The sequence below is a fragment of the Anser cygnoides genome, chromosome 14, assembly GCF_040182565.1.
Source record: "Anser cygnoides isolate HZ-2024a breed goose chromosome 14, Taihu_goose_T2T_genome, whole genome shotgun sequence".
Classification (NCBI taxonomy): domain Eukaryota; kingdom Metazoa; phylum Chordata; class Aves; order Anseriformes; family Anatidae; genus Anser; species Anser cygnoides.
In genome coordinates, this window is record NC_089886.1 from 8,135,673 (window position 1) to 8,154,873 (window position 19,201).

At 46.9% G+C, this 19,201-nt stretch overlaps 2 protein-coding genes across 6 annotated transcripts in view; both read left to right on the forward strand.

The window, feature by feature from the left end:
• The window catches only part of CYFIP2 (cytoplasmic FMR1 interacting protein 2), a 53,554-nt gene extending 47,636 nt beyond the window's left edge, over nucleotides 1-5,918 (forward strand). For all 5 annotated transcript variants that reach the window (XM_066977240.1, XM_048057144.2, XM_048057141.2 and 2 more), the window contains exons 29-31: nucleotides 112-350; nucleotides 829-976; nucleotides 1,546-5,918. In XM_066977240.1, coding sequence (XP_066833341.1) covers nucleotides 112-350; nucleotides 829-976; nucleotides 1,546-1,713 — 555 coding nt within the window. In that variant the 3' untranslated portion in view covers nucleotides 1,714-5,918. The remainder of the gene's footprint in view (nucleotides 1-111; nucleotides 351-828; nucleotides 977-1,545) is intronic.
• A 5,079-nt stretch (nucleotides 5,919-10,997) lies between these two features.
• NIPAL4 (NIPA like domain containing 4) lies at nucleotides 10,998-18,695 on the forward strand. Its single transcript, XM_048057149.2, is given in 7 exon segments — nucleotides 10,998-11,034; nucleotides 12,391-12,407; nucleotides 12,409-12,640; nucleotides 15,269-15,325; nucleotides 16,331-16,421; nucleotides 17,454-17,614; nucleotides 17,721-18,695. Coding segments are annotated over 7 exon segments (1,200 nt in total). The 3' UTR covers nucleotides 18,326-18,695.
• The last annotated feature ends 506 nt before the right edge of the window (nucleotides 18,696-19,201 follow it).

The following is a 19,201-nucleotide window of genomic DNA, read 5'->3' on the forward strand; positions in this document are numbered from 1 at the left end:
GGTGGATCTTGCACGGGATATGCCAGGGAGACCAGGAATCGTTAAGTCCAGCAGGAGGGTTCGTCTGTATTACATTGTCACTTCTGTTTCTTTGGTTCGCCTCCTTCTCAGCAAATAGCTATCGCCCGGGAAGGTGACTTGCTGACCAAGGAGCGGCTGTGCTGCGGGTTGTCCATGTTCGAGGTGATCCTGACGCGAATTAGGAGCTACCTGCAGGACCCGATCTGGCGCGGACCCCCCCCGACAAACGGGGTCATGCACGTGGACGAATGCGTGGAGTTTCACCGCCTCTGGAGCGCGATGCAGTTTGTGTACTGCATCCCCGTGGGCACGAATGAGTTCACTGCAGAGTGAGTGTCCATCGGGCGGCTCTGCCATTAGCACCGCTCATGAGGTAGCGGGGTGAGACAGCCCCGGGGATGCCCTCAGCTGCAGCAGTAGCCTCAGCCATCAGAGAGGTAGAGGGAGAACATGGGGACCTGAGGACAGGACTTTGTTGTGCGTAGACATAAACAGATGCCCCAAAAGCTTCCCATCTGAACAGCTGGGGAGAAGAGCAATACAAAGTGACATGCCCAAGGTAACGTGCAGAAGGAAATGGGTGGATGGGTACAACCCAAGTCAGAGGCAAGGTCCTCATCCGTCGTACTATGTGATGCACCATGCGCTGGTCCTGATGTAATTCCGCAGGTCTCCTGAGTTCGTTTTCTCTAGGTGTATACCCACTTTCCAGGAATAGGACTGAATCTGATTTTCCCCCACCAAGGAAAGTTCCTGGTATCATGGTAGGAGAGATCTTACCTAACTCTGTCCTGTCCTCCCCTCCAGGCAGTGCTTTGGAGATGGTCTGAACTGGGCAGGTTGCTCTATCATCGTTCTCCTTGGACAACAACGGCGCTTTGACCTCTTTGACTTCTGCTACCACCTGTTGAAGGTGCAGAGGCAGGATGGGAAGGATGAAATCATAAAAAATGTGGTAAGTTGAAGGGTAAGGTCCCAAACGACCTGAACCAGCACACATCTCCCTCTCTTTCTCTGTTTTCTGCTTTGCCTTGCTCAAACTCAAAAATCACAAAGTTGCCTGGTGTTAACCTTATTGAAACTGGATACACTTGCCGTCAGATTTCCATCTGCAGTCTCAGCAGAGACACCAAGCTTTTAATTGGCTTGATAATCAAATCTTTTTTCTCCCAAAGCTTTTACCTTCTTCCTGGGGTTGGGAAGCTGGAGCAGAGAAGCTGGTATTTCCAGCAACCAGCCTTTGATCTCAGTGGCTTTATCAATAAGCAGTTGGGAGTCCTAACTCTAGGTCGATTAACATAGGACCACTTACTGACCTTGTTAATTCTCTCTTGAGTCATCGAACCCTATAATGAAGTGAGTCACCAGTCCCTGGGAGGTGCTAAGTGGAACTGTAACGTGTTATAGCTGCTTTGCTTTAGCAGAGGTTTCTCAGCAGCAGAGCAGAGGTACCAATACTTCTGGCTGGTCAGATGACATAGAATTCTCTTCACTGATTGTTCTTCTCCCTCACCATCCCTCCAGCCCTTGAAAAAGATGGCCGACAGGATCAGGAAGTATCAGATCCTGAACAACGAGATTTTTGCCATCCTGAACAAGTACATGAAGTCAGTGGAGACAGACAGTTCCACGGTGGAGCACGTGCGCTGCTTCCAGCCCCCCATCCACCAGTCGCTGGCCACCACCTGCTAGTGTGGACGCTACCCCCGTGCACGTTGGGAAGGGAGAAGAGACTGAGCCCAGAACAACTGGGAGGATGAACTTGATGGCATGCGACCTGGCAACAAAGCAAGACTGGGTATGCCTACTACACAAGGATGCATCTTCCCATCTGGCCCTGTTGAGTGCATGTTCTTCTGTACCATCCCTGTGACCAGTTTTACTTGTAGCTTTCAGACTTGGGGGCGGGTGGGAACGGGCGGGCAAAATGTGCTTTTCTTCCATGAAGTGGTCTGTTTTTCCCTGTGATTCGTCCAGTCTAACACAAAACTCTGAAGCCATATTGCAGCCCCAGAGGTGGGGCTCCTGTCAGAAGAGCTGCGTGTTTCCGCAGTGCTGGGAGCCCGCTCCCGCCGCAGAAGCAATAGGGCAAATCAACCCCACCTGTGATGTGTGCCACCAGCCACAGGGCAGGAAGGTCTGAAGACAAACCCTGACTTGCTCTTTTGGGGGAAGAGGGGATGAAGGCAGGATTTTACCTGTGGCAGCACCCTGAGGACCAAGGATCGGCCAGGCCGGGCTGGTCTTGGTTTGCTGCATGCCCCAGGCTGGGGCTAGCTGAGTGCTCTCTGTTGAGTTGTTGGCCTGTCTAGCATCTGCTGAAGGGAGCTTTGGCAGTCAGGATTCAGAACAGTGATGATGTAGCTGTCAAATAACTCTTCGGCACTTCAGAAAGCTGGAGGAAATTGAAAACGGCCTGGCTTTTTCACTGCTATGGGACTTCCACTTATTTTAATTCAAAGGGTTCTCCCCTGAAGACGCATCTTCCATGAAGTAAACAAGGACCGTGGAAGAGATTGCATTCATGTGAATATGCTCTTGTCCATGCTAATTTGGGTTAAAAGTGTCACTGATTCTGACAGGAGACAGCTGTAGTTACCTCAAACATACGTGATCTTTGATCTTCAGCTGAGGATGAGAGCTGGAATGTGTATCACAGAATGGCTTGGATCGGAAGGGACCTTAAAGATCATCTAATTCCAACTCCCCCACCATGGGCAGGGACACCTCCCACCAGACCAGGTTGCTCAAAGCCCCATCCAAGCTGGCCTTGAACACCTGCAGGGATGGGGCATCCACAGCTTCTCTGGGCAATCTGTTCCAGTGCCTCACCACCCTCTGAGTGAAGAATTTCCTCCTAACATCTAATCTAAATCTCCCCTCTTTTAGTTTAAAACCGTTCCCCCTTGTTCTATCATTATCTGCCCAAGTAAAATTTGTGTATGCTCTGGAATCCTATTTCCCCTTGTTTTAGACAAATTCCTAGTCATCAAATATCTTTCCTGAGAGAATGGTGTATATCAGCAAGGCTTAGTAAACTTCCCATCACTCAGAAATGACAGAAACGGTATTTTTCAGGCTCAAAAGCATTCTGAGGGAGCACTGCAGTCTGTTTCCTTTTCCCACTCAGCTCGTCTAACAGCCCTGAAGTTGTCAAATATTGAGAAAAAATTCAGTAGGAACTTCAAGGAAGAATTTCATAACTCATGGTTTTCCCTGCTCCCCCCCAAGCAGCGTCACAGAAGTGATACAAAACCTTGTGCTTGAAGCTAACAGAGATCAGACCACATGCTCCAGGAGAAGATAATGATAGCATCACCACTGGCAATATTTTTTTCTCAGCTTTAACCAGATCACAGCAGATAATTGCTGTTACAATATACAGATGTGATAATATATTCTTTTCATGCATCTCATCATGCCATGCAAACTGAATGCTACTACAGATGTTAAAAAGGCAGAGTCTGGTCATGGATTCTCTCAGAGGAAACATACTATTAATTAGTAGAAATGTCCCACATGGAATATTTTGTCTTAGGAAACAACAGCCAGCACTGTATTATTAGCAAGAGGAAACCTTGCTGTGTGGGATGAATTTGTTCTCCCAGACACTCTCCTATTTCCTTGCTAATCAACAAATAACCCACACATGCAAAGTGCTGAACATTTTTACACCTTGAGTCTCCTTTAACTGTTGAGACAAACACTTAAACTGCTGGGAGGAAATAGTGCAGCACAGTAATCTGAAAGTAAAATGAAATCTCAGGAAGTCTGGCTGAATCCTTTAAGTGGCAGGGAAGGACCCAGCCTCAGAAGGTGAGTTGTTTCCCTCGTGTCGTGAGGAGGAGCAGCAGAGCACCCAGGACCCGATAACACTGAGGGACTCTTGCTCTTTATTTACTTTCTCCACTAAGGATGTCAGTTCTGTTTTTCCATTGTGTTCCTACGTTTCTACACTGCTGAAACTACTGGAGTGTGTCTACAGATATATATTTTCAAAAGGAGGAAGAGAATCAAGCACTTTATTTTTTGTGGAGAACAAGATACAAGCAAGACAGATCCAACCAAGATCCTATTTTTTGTGACCTAAGTAGCAAGTGCTTGTTATTTTGGTATGAAAGTGTTGCTGAAAAGGTGGCACAGGTCTCTGGCTCACAGAGCCTTCCCTGAGCACAGCACAAATTGAATGTCTTACTACGCCTGACATGTTATGGGACATTGGAGCCTTGGTAGAAACCAGCATGAGCAAGAATACAGAGGGATGAACTGTACCACACAGCCCAGTCTCAACTAGCTAGACAAAATAGGATACCGTAAGTTGAATGTAAGTGTCTGCTTTCATCTGTTCAGGTTTGGAGTGAGTCATGAGATTTTTACCTAAACGTCTCTCTTTGTATTCTTCTGCTGTAGCTTTGGCTTGATAAGTCTCTGAAAACCTGTAAAACACAGTTGTGTACTTGAACAAACAGGTAGATGAAATCTATTTTTTGCCCTCATATTCGCTGGCAAAAAGGAACCCCTTCAGATTCTGAGGGGTGAAACGTTTTGAGCAAAACATCCAAAGCGCATGAACAAAATGTGAGGTACTTTTGGCTGTAGAGTGGATGCAGATGTTTTTGCCCCGTTGTTCAAGTAGTATGAGATCAGCTAGGAATAATTTTACAGTCTTCATTTCTGAGATTGAACGTTATTGTGGTCCTTTTGTTATCTGAAGGATTCAAATAGTCTTTAGTTTCAGTTTTCTAATCCTCCTTGATTGTATATGAGAGGTTCAGGCTTAGGTCTTCAAACAACTCAGTGAATTGTAATTTTTCCCTATCTTCTTTTTTTAACGGCATAATTGTTGGTGGAAATAGGGAGCAAATTTGTGACAGTAGGGCTAAATAATAACAGATTGCCAAGAGATCAGGCATATTCTCCACACCTGAGTCTCTTTTGCCACGTTTGGATGTCTTCCTTGCAGATGTACTCTAATCCTCTAGTTTGCAGCCTTTCACAACCTGCAGAACTCTTATTTTTTCCTAGGGAAATGTGGACCCCTCTCTGGATATTTTAAGTCGACTGACTACGGGCTCACTTTTGTTAACCTACATTCTCCTGATTACTCTGAAGTAGTTGCAAACTCCTTGGGGTTTACCAACTACCAGTTAGAACATCTACTTCAAAGACAAGCTGTTGACTCAATACAGGAATTAGAGGGGGGGTAAGGATGTTTTGTGTAATGAATGAAGTCAGACTCGATTGTAACGTTCCCTCCAGCTTTACCATTAGGAAATGTGACTGACTGTTGGCAGTGCAGATGCCTTTCTTGGATGATGTTACACTTGACTTTCAATGATACAACAGAAAGGGGAAGCAAACTAGTTCAAACCCAGCACTTCAGTGGTTTTCCTTTTAAACTGTGACAGCACTTATTAGCATTGAACAAAATGTTAGTCTTTTTTTCCTCCAGCATTACTCCAGTGAGTAGGTTCATGTGTTTGAGAATAAAAGAAAAAAGAATTGAAGGTGTAAAAAAAAGAAAATATTCTCAAAATCTCTTGTCAAATGTACCATATTTGTATGAAAAGCTGCTTGAGTTATTTTGTACAATGAGTTTTATTTATGGTGAGGTATATTTACGCTCGTGATCTGATACAGTGTTAAAGTTTTGATCCATATTTGCTACGCAGCTGAAGATGATATTTTGTTTTTGTATTATTTTTTGCTGTTGTTCTAAAATTCAGCTAACAGGAGCTTCCATCTCCATTAGAAATGCTTCTGCAAGAGTAAAGCATCTGGTACGTAGTGATATGTCCCGTAACACAGCAACCAACAGTGTGTACAACAAATGTGGGATGACTTTTGTGATGAAGAGAAATAAAAATTGGGCTCATTCATGAAATGGGCAAACTTTACCTCGTGGTGTCACTGCCATTTACGATAACTTATTTGACTATTTGATTTTTTTGATATTATTTGATATTATTGAGCAAAAAGAAAGCTAGGAGGGATGATGGTAGCATTTTGTTGCAAAAAATGTCAAGTTTCCTATCAGAAAGTTGATGATTTGAGGAAAACATACTTCTACCACAAAATTTCATTTGAAATTTTTTTTTTTTGGTGGGGGGATGTATATAATTAATAGCTTTGTTTTGAGTAGGTCCTTTCAAATTCTAAACTGAGGAGCTCAATTCCTCTCACTTCTACAGCCCTACCATCTCAACAGGGGACTTTATATCCTAGGAGGCAATCCTTGCTATTTTTTTTCCCACATTTCCATTTGAAAACATTCTTCAGATTGTATTAGAAGTATCCAAGGAGTGGCTGTGGTTTAGTAGTGCAGAAGGAGCAGTGGGGACGGAGGGGAAGAGACCTTTTGGGAGCTGAGGAGGCAGGGCGAAACAACTGATGGGGCTCTGTGGCAGCAGGAATGCCTACGCTTCATCAGCTCCAGGCAAAACGCTGTAACTGATGTTCCCTTTCATAGCTTCTTCCCAAGGTTTCCTCGGGGGAACTGCTTCCTAGCTTAACAGAACTGAAAATGCAATGATTCTTCATGTAAAACTGGAAGTGAACTTCACACCGTGACCAGGCAGCTCTGTTGATCTTTCTGATGTGTTTAAGGGGCACACGATGTGCCTGAAGCTGTGTATAACACGCTGCCATGGAGATTATTTGCCTGCTGGTTGAAAGTTGCCCAATGTTTACTAATTTCAAAGTGGTTCTGCAGTGGAGAATGGCAGAAAGCAGGACAGGACGTTCCTCCTGACAGCTTCTGATACTAGGCAAGTTCTTTCTTCCATCAGATTTTTGTTTTGTTTAAACTCAGTAGCTGCTGTCTCATGGGCACCCCAGTGCTAACGCCAGCCCTAAGAGGCGCTGAGCACTCACAGGCTGCACAGCCTCACCTGGAGCCAGACGCACCCCTTGCATTGAGCATCAAGCTCCAAGAGCCTGAATTTTGGACAACAAACCCTAGGGGACCAGTATCAAGAACATATGCCCATATTTTTCTCCTTCCTCATATTTCTAAATATATGTATGTACTCAGATTAACAGCGCTCTGCCACTGAGAATAGTTCATTAATGATTGTTTCACGATTTCAGAAGTGTAAAAAAATGACCCTTTCTGAAACCCCTTCTGCAAGCCAGCAGTGCCCTTCACATCTAGTTTTGCTCCACTGAGAGTTTTGATGCAAACTGGCAGATAAGAGGTCTGCAAACACACGTTCTGCTGACTGCACACCACGGCACCTCACAGCACCCACTGCTGGCATGCCTCCATGGCCCACAGAACATCCACCTCTCCGTCTCCAACCCTCCACTCCTGTTCTGCCAGCGTATGTGGCTTATGCGGCCTCAGAGACCTGTATCACTGAACTGATCTGGATAAAAAATAACCCCGCAAGTGAGGCAGGCTGTGTTTTCTGGCATTACGAACCCACATCACTCAGCTTTTGTACAGCACAGAGCCACAGGTACTTGCACTGGCACAAGAAGGGCAGCACAAAGAGGGTGCAGACCCATCGTGGGTGGGACGGACTTGGGAACTCTCCAAGCTGGCATTGTCATTTAAAGTCCTGCAGCATGAAATGACAGCCTCAGCCACTGCAGACACTGTTACCTTGAGATAACCTGAATTAAAAGCTGTCTGCTCAACAAAGTCCAGTCTTTCAAGCCTTGAGCATCCTTTCATGTTGCTGCACTGCAATCATCTGAACACCAGGCAATTCCCTTAGCCCCTACACAATCAGGTCACTGTCAGAAAGAGAAGGATTTACCCTCTCTTTGAAGCAGCAAACTGTTCCTCGGGGCCCTCGAACTACACAAAGCCAGAATATTGCAGCCCTGTTCTGAAAGTTTCCACAGGAACTTGGCCTAGCAGATATCCAAGGGCAAAAGTTTCCATCACCTGTTAGCAGGATGCTTCCACCATAATATGTAACACAAGGGAATCGATACCCAGTATTTTTCCATCTTTTTTTTTCCAAGCCAGAAGAGATGAGCAGAGAAGAGCAGGGGAAAGAAAAGCCTTTTGATGTTGCTAAAGATATTATTTGCATGCAAAGTTCTCTTGCTCTATCCCTTGGATTCCAGTCAAGTTTTTTAGCCTGGAAACCAGTATTTCAGGAGGAACTGCATTGCTAAGAGATGAGCCTCTATGGAAGACTCCCTGATTTCTGATGAGTTGGGCCTTATTTTTAAGGAAGCATCTGATGCAAGTATCAACCAGTGAGGTCATAGCTTGGAGCTGAATTCCCTTAATTACAGCCTTGCCATTAAAATGAGGATGTGAACCAATAACAGAGGCACTGGTTGCACCCCTACTTTATTACTATCAGTCTGAACTTGCCCTTGACTAAGTGTAGCAGGCAATTCCATGCCAGTCCTGCCTGGCTTTTAAATCTCATATTGCCATATACAGCCTTGCTAAATCCATCAAATGCAACTCCTGTGACTTAGTGAATTTATATACCACACCCCCGCAGCCCCTGCTCCAGAGAGAAAGATGTGACACACACATCCCATGGCTGATCGCAGCATGGAGTGAAACTTCTCCCACGGTGGGAACAGCTACACACGTTCCTTCCCTGTCTAATAGCGTGAGCTCAAGCTGTGGCATCCCCTCCTTTTGCAACCTCTTGGCTATCACATCTTCTCTTTCCCCAGAGCTCAGAAAAGCTTCTCTTGGAGTTCTTGCCCCTTATCAAATATTTTTGGGGTCAAAGACACACTATGTGGTCACGTTAGCCCAGTTCCCTTAGGAAACCAGGCTACTGAAGGAAGGTAAAGCTATGACCCAAAGTGCCTTTTGCTTTCTGCTGTGCTGCAGTCATTTGTGAGGTCACACCATTACCAAAAAGATTTTAAGCCCAGAGCCCTGCCATAAAAATATGCTCCCTCCCTAACTTGTCTAAAGCTCTATGCATAGTGAGGAGCTCTCCTCTGCACAGGTATCAACAACACTCACCCACAGAGGCTTGGGAATGATTTTGGGCACACCTTAACTGACATAACTAAAGCACCGTGAGGACTCCCAAGCCCTGGGGACACTGGGCAAGGTCCAGCCAAGGAGAAAGACCCACAGTGCAGAGCCAACAGGCAGAGCAGGACGCAGGGGAACACGGGACATGGACGGTGCTCGACCCACTCAGCCATCGGCTCCATTTCTGCGATCAGCTTCATGTTCACACACTGCACGAATGGCTCATAACCAGCATCAGCAGGTAAAATTATAAATAAAGGCCAAACCCTGCCTTCACTGTCTAGCTCAGGGTGCCTTTCACCTGCATAATAAATAACAGCAGCAGAAGTTGCTTTCAAATCACTGATAAATCAACATGCATTCAATTTCCAACATCAGAAATCGCTGCCATGCTGTTTGGATTGATTATCAGGTGCTCCTGTGATGAAGGGCAGGACATGGGATTTGGCCAGTACAATCCTCCTCAGTCACCCTCAGTTTTGTGGCTGATGAACCGACCCAATTAAAACCAAATGACTCACAAAATGCTGCAACATTTGCTGGGGAAAACAGTTTGTACAGAGATACGATCAGGTGCTGAGTGAAGGATCCACATGGTGCCAGCAACGCTGCAGCTTGATGGTCTGAGAGCAATTTCTTAGTAACGTGCAGATAATGCATTTTATGGTGAAAAAAAGCAATTTTTCAATCATTAAATACTGCAGATCTTACATTTGATTGCCTCATGAAATATACAGTTTCTACCTAAAAATGCAGGCTTGCTGAAGGAAAACTAAGCAGCTTCTATTGGTTTTACTTATCACTACTGACCTACAGCAAAATCTGGCGATTGGATCCTGCTGCAGTGAAAGGGCTTTCGTATCAGCAGTGGGGTTGTGTACACACGGTCACTGCGCACAAATACAGGAATGGAGGACGTCAGCAGAGGAGGGTGAGGATGAAGGTAAAGCACATCGGAGTGCAACAGCCTCTGAAATGTTCGCACATCAATATTATCAGCAGGAGCAGGGACAGGAAGTTGATGGAGAAGTTAAACTGCCAATGGAATAGCCACAAAGCGATGTAAAATGAGTCCAAGTGACGGAGGAGCCCACACGTGCAGATGGACAACCCCAGGAGTACAGCAGGAGAGCCCCTACCCATCCCAGCGGGGCTGAAGCTGACTCTCTCAGGGCTGGGATTCAGCACAGAGACAGCAAAATCCTAAATCGCAGCCACTGCTGGTAAAACTGTGTCCTGCCCTCGTGGCGCTCCGCACCTCACAGCACGACAGTGCCCTTGCCACTGCACACTCGTCTTTTGTTGGTGTTTGTTTTTCAGATGTGCCTTTGCCGGCAGCCTTTTCTTTGACTCGAAGGTCAGATAAGGGAAAATCTGCCCTGACCTCCAGCAGAGAGCATGGCTTTGCCCTGCGAGCACACGATGCGGGGAACCCTGCGCCTGCCCCAGAACCTCTGTTAGGATGTACCCATCCTCCTTATACCACAACATGTTTCTCAGCCCCCCAACCTTGCCCTTCAGTCCTAAAAACTGCTGCGCACAGCCATAGGACTAAGTAGGGAACAACCAACACCGAAGCTTGAAGCAGCAGGACGCTTTCTGAAAAATTCCCTTGCTACCCCAATACCTCCTGCGACAGCCTTAGTAAGAGCAGCTGTGTTCAACACGGACACCACTCAGGATTTAATTTTTCCTGCCTGCTTTTAAGTTGTTCCCCGCTCTCAGCACACAGAGCACCCACACCCCGCAGCACCCCAAGACGGGGTCCCCCCCGCCCAGCCATGCACCCCGCATCCCATTCCCCCTCCAGCTCCTCCCCATCCCGGCCACCCGAGGGGACAACCACGCTCCCTCCCGAGCCGCACCGGGCTGGGGTGCGAGGCTTTTAGGGGCGGTGGCTTGCATGGGAAGAGGCTCCCGGAGCTGTAAGCCGGCCCCGTGCCGGAGGAGGAGCCGGCTCGGGGTGCCCGGGGATGCCGAGAGCCCTACGGAGGGCAGGACGGAGGAGATGGAGCGGCCGGGGGCGAACGGCAGCTGCAGCAACGGTGGGTGCACCCCGGGGGGGGGGGGGGAGCGGGGCGAGACCCGGGGGCTGAGCCCCCTGCGGGCTCACCCCGGCTCCGGGGCTCGCTTTTGGGGTTGGGTATTTTTATGGGGCGGGGGGAGCCTGCACGGGACAGAGGAAAGTCCCTTTCTTTACAAGGAGCGCAGAGCCCGGGCTGCGAGCACCACGCAGCACCCTGCCAGCCTGTTAGGGAAAACTAATTCTAACTAATTTTTTAGAAACTAATTTCTAACTTCCCCTTAGAAAAAAAAAAAAAAAGTTTGGATCCAAATCCTGAGCTCTGTGTGCAAGGGACGGGGCTGGAGGCTGCAGAAGATCTGAGGCACTTTGTTGGGTTAAGGAAGAGGTGGGACCCCTATTCAGGGAGCACTGTCAGCAGTTCAGCCATGGCACACCTCCGTCTGCTGAGAGAGATCCTTGCTCTGTAATCCCAGCGTGTGTTGAGGCAGAAAAATCAGTCTTTTAGTAGAAAGAAGCTTTTTATGACACTACGTGGCTGCTTTACTCCATAAGACCACAGTCACACCGCCTTTACTACACTCAGTTAAGACTGCAGGAGGGAGATGTGCTGGGTGTGGTAGGAACGTGAGGGTAGGAGGAAACTCAGCAATTTCCCACCCCCACAGCCACACGCCTCACTGGGGACAGGCTCAGTGCCTTCAGCACGGACAGCAGAGAGCTGTGCCTGCTTTCAGCTCTTCCACACCAGCAGGACTTGGTGTGCTTCACGAGCACGCAGCTACCCTGCGAGTAAGTGGAATGAACCCATTGCACAGTAAAGTAATGCAGAGAATAAACTTCGGTCCAGGATGAGCCTGTTGTCCTCGTACGAGCAATCACGTGGCTCTGCTCAGTACACAGAGCCAGGACAAATTTGCAGTTACAAAATGCTGGCAGTGCTCCATGTTAAACTCAAAGCTGCAGGCAAGCTGGCAGATGCAGGGTTAGATGACCAGGAAGCACCAAAGCCTTTGGATCAACAAGGCTGAGTGCTGGTAAGGTATAGTTCAAACTCATGATGGTAGAGAATCTCTGGTACGGATATTCAGAAATTCACATTACATTATTAGAGTGGTCCTCGTGGCCTCCCAGTTCATGGTGTGGGGGCTGGCAGGCACATCCAGTGTCAACGAGCTACTTGAACTGTGCTCCATAAATCTGCCACCAAAAATCCTGCCGTTTCCTTGAGAGATTATAGAGGCATCCTAAGTTTGAGCTGGAGGTGTCAAGAAGCTGGGTATGTGCAGTTATGGTGACAGCATGACAGTCCCAGGGCTAACAGAGGCACACTTGATGGTCACATCAGTAATTCTGTTTTATCTCCATGGTCTCACAGGGTCTCTACTCACCCTTTTCGTGCCTTTCCCACCAAGTTGTGTGCCGGGTGATCAGTGGTGCTGATCCCACTGGCTCAGTCCATGACAATGGGACATCAGATACCTCCTGGGTAGCTCGGCTGGAAAGCAATTATGGATTCTACATCGGCTTGGGCCTGGCTGTCTTCTCCAGCTTCCTCATCGGAAGCAGCGTCATCCTCAAGAAGAAGGGGCTGCTACGGCTGGTGGAGAAGGGAGGCACCAGGGCAGGTAAGGCTCTTGGGCCAGGAAGGGGAGGTCTGGCTGCTCCCAGAACTGCACGCATTGTCCAAAGCCCAGCACTCAAAAGGCAACACCTCTTTATCAGCCTTTTATCAGCATTGTAAATAAGACCTTTTGTGAATGTATTTTTGTGCATGGGACCCAGAGACGGGTGCTGTGCTGCAGCTGAGCAGCCACTTTATAAAGCCTTGTGTTGGAAGGGCTCAGCTATAAGCAATATTCCCTGCCTTGCACCACAGACAGCACAATGCACAATGCTGCGTGGTCAGGTGTGCACCCCTCAGAAGAACAATACATGCCCACTGCTGCTCTTACATGGAAAAATGGGGAGTCCAAGACAAAGCAGATGGTTGAAAGCTCTTTGAAATGGGCTCTTTTTGCACAATGCTGCAAATCATCACCATGCCACAGTCTGGAGCAAAACAGCACAGCTTCATGACCCCACTTTTGCTCTTATTGATGCATTAGGAGGCTTTGCCACCAAGTCACTGAGATAAGAATGCATCCCGATGTGCTTTAATTGTATTAGCAGGAGCCATTTATTCATGCAGGACTACACGCCTGCAATTTGTATAAGCCTTGCTTGTGGTTTTCAGAAGCGATACATCAGAAGTATGTTGCTCAGCATGTTGACTGATAACTTTCTTCTAGCACCAAGGTCTTGGGGTGAGTTGTGTGTTCGTATGCATATGTATGGATGGGGAGTGGTGGAGGAGCACTGCCTACAGCTGAATTGCACCGTGGAGTTGGACACAACCCATCAGCATTGCAAACATTTGCTCTAGCAGCAGTTTAAGTCCTACCTGGCAGGTGACCTACTTACATAACTACAAAATAATGATAATTGAAGTACTACTGCTTCCCAGTTCTGGTCCGGGAACAGCTCTTAAGTCATTTTACAAAGGAAGCCGATATCACTGTCCCCACGTGGGGACACAAATACATGAAAATGTAAATGACCATACATTCAACCCATAGACAAGCAAAGCCACCAGTAGCACCTAAGCCATAGTCCAGTCTCAAGTCTGCTCCCATCCCCATTCCACACATTAAGCCATCCACATGTAAATGCCAAACTCACATGGGTTTGATTTTCAGCATTGTATTCGCACAATGAAATATCAGTATTGTTTCAGTTCTGCCAAGTTTCCCTCTCCTCCCTCCCCACATCAACTTCTCCCACAACAGAGCTAAGCTAGTAAAATGAGAGCAAACCTCTCCCCTTATTTTTCAGCATGTTTTACCAGAAATTGATGACAAAAGTTACAGCCAACAAAGAATTCTTCAGAAAAAAAACAGCAATTTCTAAGGAATACCAGAACAATGTTTGAACTCCAGCATCAGTGAACTTGTTGAGAAAACAGAGGATGAATTGTAGCAAAAAAAAATTTGTCTCAAACTCTTCTTGTCCACACCTTAATCCTCCCTTTCCCTTTCTTTCCCCTTATCTCTCAGTGCCAGTATTTCACAGCCCCGCTATCTGAGCGCATCCCATTTCTCCAATGCAGGTCAAACAGTGCTGTTACTGATGCTCCTGTAAGGCTGGATTTAGCAAACACATGGGCTCTCTGACCCAGTAAAACCAGAGTTCACAATGTTAACAGGCTCAGGCTCCTACCATATCAAACAACAACTTGTAGCTTAAGACCAGAGCTGGGTTAGTTCCAACACAATATGACCATTTTTTCTCGTTTATACGCACATTTTCCTTCATTGAGCTTCAATGCCAGGAATCATTTGTCATCAGAAACAGTCACAAAGCAACAACTCCACATAAAGACAACCCTGGAGTTTCTGACAGTTCAGGCTGAAGCCCTACGACACAACACAACATGCCAAAGGAGCAGAGCACTTTTGGGACAGGATGCCCAGAGCCCTCACCACAATAATGCAGCTACATAAACTACCACAACCTCAGACAAAGCAACCAGCCAGCTCTCTCCTTTCATCTTTCACATAGCCATAACCTCGACTCGAGCTTGATTTAGAAAAAACTCATTGCCTTACCTTAGTGCCCATGTGCAGGTACCCACAGCAACCAGTGGAGTGCGAGGTGCAGCACAGCAGCTTCCCTGGGGAGCAGCCTTTGGGTGGGGGACACCCAGTGTGGAGCAGCCCCCTCTGGCCTTCACCCCTCTGCTCCAGGATCCCCTCTCCCGGGGAATGGGGTGGGCAGGTCAGTGGGACATCCAAGGTGAAGCACGACCAGCCTGCAGGACCTCAGCTGGGGTGTTCATTGCTGGACCAGGGGGGCAGAGTCACCACGATGAACCAGTAAGGCTGACCACTGCTGCCAGGACTGAAGGGCAGTGACTGCACCCCAAGCTAATAACCTCTGTTGGTTTGGGGCAGCGGATACCACTCCCTTTGCCACGTAGGATTAAACGGCTGCTTTTATTGTATTGGCATTGTCCAGCCCCAAGTGTCACTTTCTGCTTATCCCTTGACCCAGCATAACTTTCATGCAGGATGGCATATCTGCAGCTTCTGTCCTTCCAGGACGTTTTTTTAGTCACACTTCTTGTAACTTATCCTCTCCAGAGGGCCATTTGTCACCTCTTGCTCTGAAGAACGTTATTGTTAACTTCTGCGTACCTGTGTGCTTTGCTTTCCCAGGAGATGGAGGCCACGGCTACCTGAAGGACTGGCTCTGGTGGGCTGGCTTGTTAACCAGTGAGTAGAAGCTGTTTTCCTGGGTTTGCAGCTTTTCCAGGGTCTGTCCCTGTGCATCAGGTGTGGAAGGAGTCCAGCATCTGGTGGCACGAGGCCTTATTGCTGGTATTCCCCTGGGCATCTCAAGGCGAGCGGAGGCAGCAGGCCTCACAGTATCTTCCTCACCATCCACCAGCCTTGCAGAAGGGCTGCAGTAGGATTTTTTAGCTCAGTTTTACCTCATCAAAAGCATGAAAACCAGGTTTTAATAAGGCAGCTGGCTGGCATGCCTGTGTACCATGTACAGGGCAAACATCTCATGTTGGTGCCTCAGGTCACCAGGAAAGGTTGTTGCTGCAGCACAGGGGAGATAAGAAGGTATTGGTAGCAGCTCCCTTCACAAAAGAAAGTTGTTTTCCCTTAGAACAAGCCTCAAAGCCCTCTTCGCATGCTGTAACATTAGAGTATTCCTCCAAACCGGAATCAGAGCTGTGCAGAGAGCAACAGGTCTCCCAAGAAGGTTCTTCAGAGCAGTCTTCCTTAGCTCTCACCCCAGCAGTAGCTCAAGGGGCCCCTACAGGCCACAGCTCCCAATGTCCTTGTCCTCCCTGACAAGGACAGCTCTGCCAAAGGGTGCCTGTGCCCCCGAGGGGACACTTATAGGTGGAGCAGCCTGTGCCCTCCCAGCTCCCAGGGCTGCCCACCCACTCGCTAAAGCCCCTGATGGGCTCTAGCTGTGTGGCTGGGTTTGGGGCCTTAATGAGCTGACAGGGGTTAGCTGTGATTAGCTGTGACTTGGCCCAGCCCTGGCACCGCCACCCCAGCCCCTCTGTTTGCATCACTTGCACCAGGGGTGTTTTCACCACCATCTGGCCCTGTTTAGAAGCTGCACGAAGCACCCTTGTAAAACCCACTCTCTAGTAGACCTCTTGCTAGTTTGCAAGCCCACAAGAGAAAACACAAAAAGTATATTGTAATTCACTGGTGTTTGTTTTTCTTGTGTTTGTTTTTCTTGTGTTTGTTTAGTGGGTGGAGGGGAAGCTGCCAACTTTGCTGCCTATGCCTTTGCTCCTGCAACTATTGTCACGCCTCTGGGAGCCCTGAGCGTGCTCATAAGGTGATTTACGTGTCCGTGGCCTGCAGTTGGACATCTTTTATTTGCCTGCTTGTCTTTTAAGATAGAATGACTTGAAATATGCTAATATGGCTTATTCTGCCTAAAAGAAAGAATGTCTTGGTGTTTTCAAAAAAATACAGTAACAGTTGCTGTCCTTTTGGGGATCATTCAAAAAACAATGAATTAAGTAGCATGCCCTTGAGATATTGCATTTGGCTGTGATTAGCAGCTGCACATAATTCCAAGTTAAATTGTTGTAACTATCAGTGTTACTTTTTTCATTATCCTAGCTTTTTAACCATTAAAAGGATATATATAATATATATTTTTTCTTGTAATGAACAGAACTAAAAATCTGAAAGTGTCAAAAATATTAAGCTTGGTTTTAGCTGTATTTCTTTTTTTTGCCTTGTATTTACTGGGCTTTTAAGGTGCTCTGATACTGTGTTTTCATACTTTTGCCTATTGTCAAAATGGCTCCAAGTACTGAAGGTCTTATAGAAGGACTGTTACTGTAAAATGCATAAGCAAATTGAGACTTAGGACTGCTGTGGTGTCTTGTCCCGGAGTGTTTCACTTTTATAGAAAACAGCTAGATATTTTTTGCAGACATATTGAGAGTCCCATAATGTTCATGTTTCTCTGGGCTTAGTATTTCTGATATCAAGTTAAAATTAGCATAGCTCTTTTGTGGTTATATTTTTTTTTCTCTCTATTGCAATAGTCCTTGAATTCACTTCTTTGGGCACTAAAATCTTCACAATGCCCAACAGCTCACAAGTGAATCTGGAAACCCTGAAAATGTCTCTGAGGACGTGCTAACACATTCAGTATTTCTTCACCTTGCTGATACGTGAGCCACGATCTGCAGAGCTGCATCTCTGCAAGTTCAGATACAGTGTGAATGTGTGTTAATATATTGCAATCCAACAAAATTATTACAAATCCGTGTCCTTGTATCATGTCTTTTACATTATTTTAACTCTAAGGACTTTAAAGCACCAGCAGACCTTGTTTTTCTGTCCCATGCAGTGCCATCCTGTCTTCGTATTTGCTTGGAGAGCGGCTCAACCTGCTGGGAAAGCTGGGCTGCATGCTGAGCCTTGTGGGCAGCACCGTGATGGTGATACATGCCCCAGAGGACGAGGAGGTCACCACTCTGGATGAAATGTTGTCTAAGCTGAAAGAGCCAGGTATGCAGGAGGTTGTATTTTCTTTCTCAGGGTTTGGCAGTAGGTACTGCTCAGGGCCCCATGCCTACTACCCAGATTAGAGTTGTTGTTTCTTTCCCCCATTCAGGTTTCCTTGCTTATGCTGCGATCCTCTTGGCTGTGTGCTTCCTCCTGATCTTCTACCTTGCACCCCGCTATGGCCAGAGCAACATCCTCATCTACCTCACCATCTGCTCCGTGATCGGTGCCTTCTCCGTGTCCTCAGTCAAGGGCCTGGGTATTGCCATTAAGGGCTTCTTTGCTGACCAGCCTGTGCTGCAGCACCCACTGACATGGATCTTGGTCATCACGCTGGTAGCGTCCATCACTACCCAAATTAACTACCTCAATAAGTCTCTAGACATTTTTAACACCTCGCTGGTGTTTCCCATCTACTATGTGCTGTTCACCACCATCGTCATCACAACTTCCATTATCCTCTTTAAGGAATGGGTCGCCATGACCGTAGTGGACATCATTGGGACAGTTTGTGGCTTCCTCACCATCATTTTGGGAGTTTTTTTACTCCATGCCTTCAAAGACATGGATGTCAGTCTGGGGAATCTGCCACAGATCCTCCAGAACGAGCAGCAGGCACCAGTCACCCGAGATGACAAGAACATCCTGATAGAGGTGGACAACTCCAGCATCGCTCCAGAGGATAAACCTAAAGTATTCATGATTTATACCTAGCACTTTGTATTCAAGGGTTTGAAGGTTGGGTGAAAACTGCTCTGAATGGGTTGATGTCAGTATTCCAGAGGCTGTTGAGCAATTTAAAAAAGGAACAGCAAAGGCTAAAACCAGCAGTGTCTTATCCACAGTTTGGCAGGGTCAAGCCAAGTCTTTCACAGGGTTTTAGACTGGATCTTTGTCATGGGGTATGCTTAATTGTCACCAGGCTTTAATATGCACAGCCATTGAAAATGAAAATCTTCTTGAAATGAGATGCTCCTGGGACAAAGCCCCTCTTTGATGCCCCTTCCCATCTCTTATTGTTGTCAGGGCTAATGCTTGCTCTGCACTCCTTCCCCTGGGTGGAGATACCATTGATGTGTTTATTTCTAGACCCTGATTAATTCATTGATTAGTGTTTTTCTGTTTGTTTGTTTTTTTCCTTTCTAGACACTCGCATGAACTCCAAAATACCCAACAGTATCTCAAACGGAGGTGAAAGAAAAGGACTGAAGGATGTACTCCTGCTATTCAGATTCTGCTCATCCATGTTTAATTACTTACTCTGCAAATATGAACTCAGACTATTGGTGAATATTGGCAAAATATGGTGAATTTTGGAATACGTGTTCACCAGCAGGACCTAAGCCATAAAGTGTTTATACAGGCATATGGAAGAGAAATCTTTTTACACTTTCGTTTTTTGGTGAGGTGTAGGAGTTTCCCTGCAGCACAGTGTTAATTAGGTTTATGTGTTGTGGTTTGTTCTGATTTTTTTTCCCTTAGGAACCGTAGTGCCTAGGTTGTGTTGATGCTGTTGGTGAAGCTACAGGGCCTGATCCAGACCTCACCTGAGCGAGGGGCAGCCCCTGCTAAGGCTGGAGAGCTCTGGCA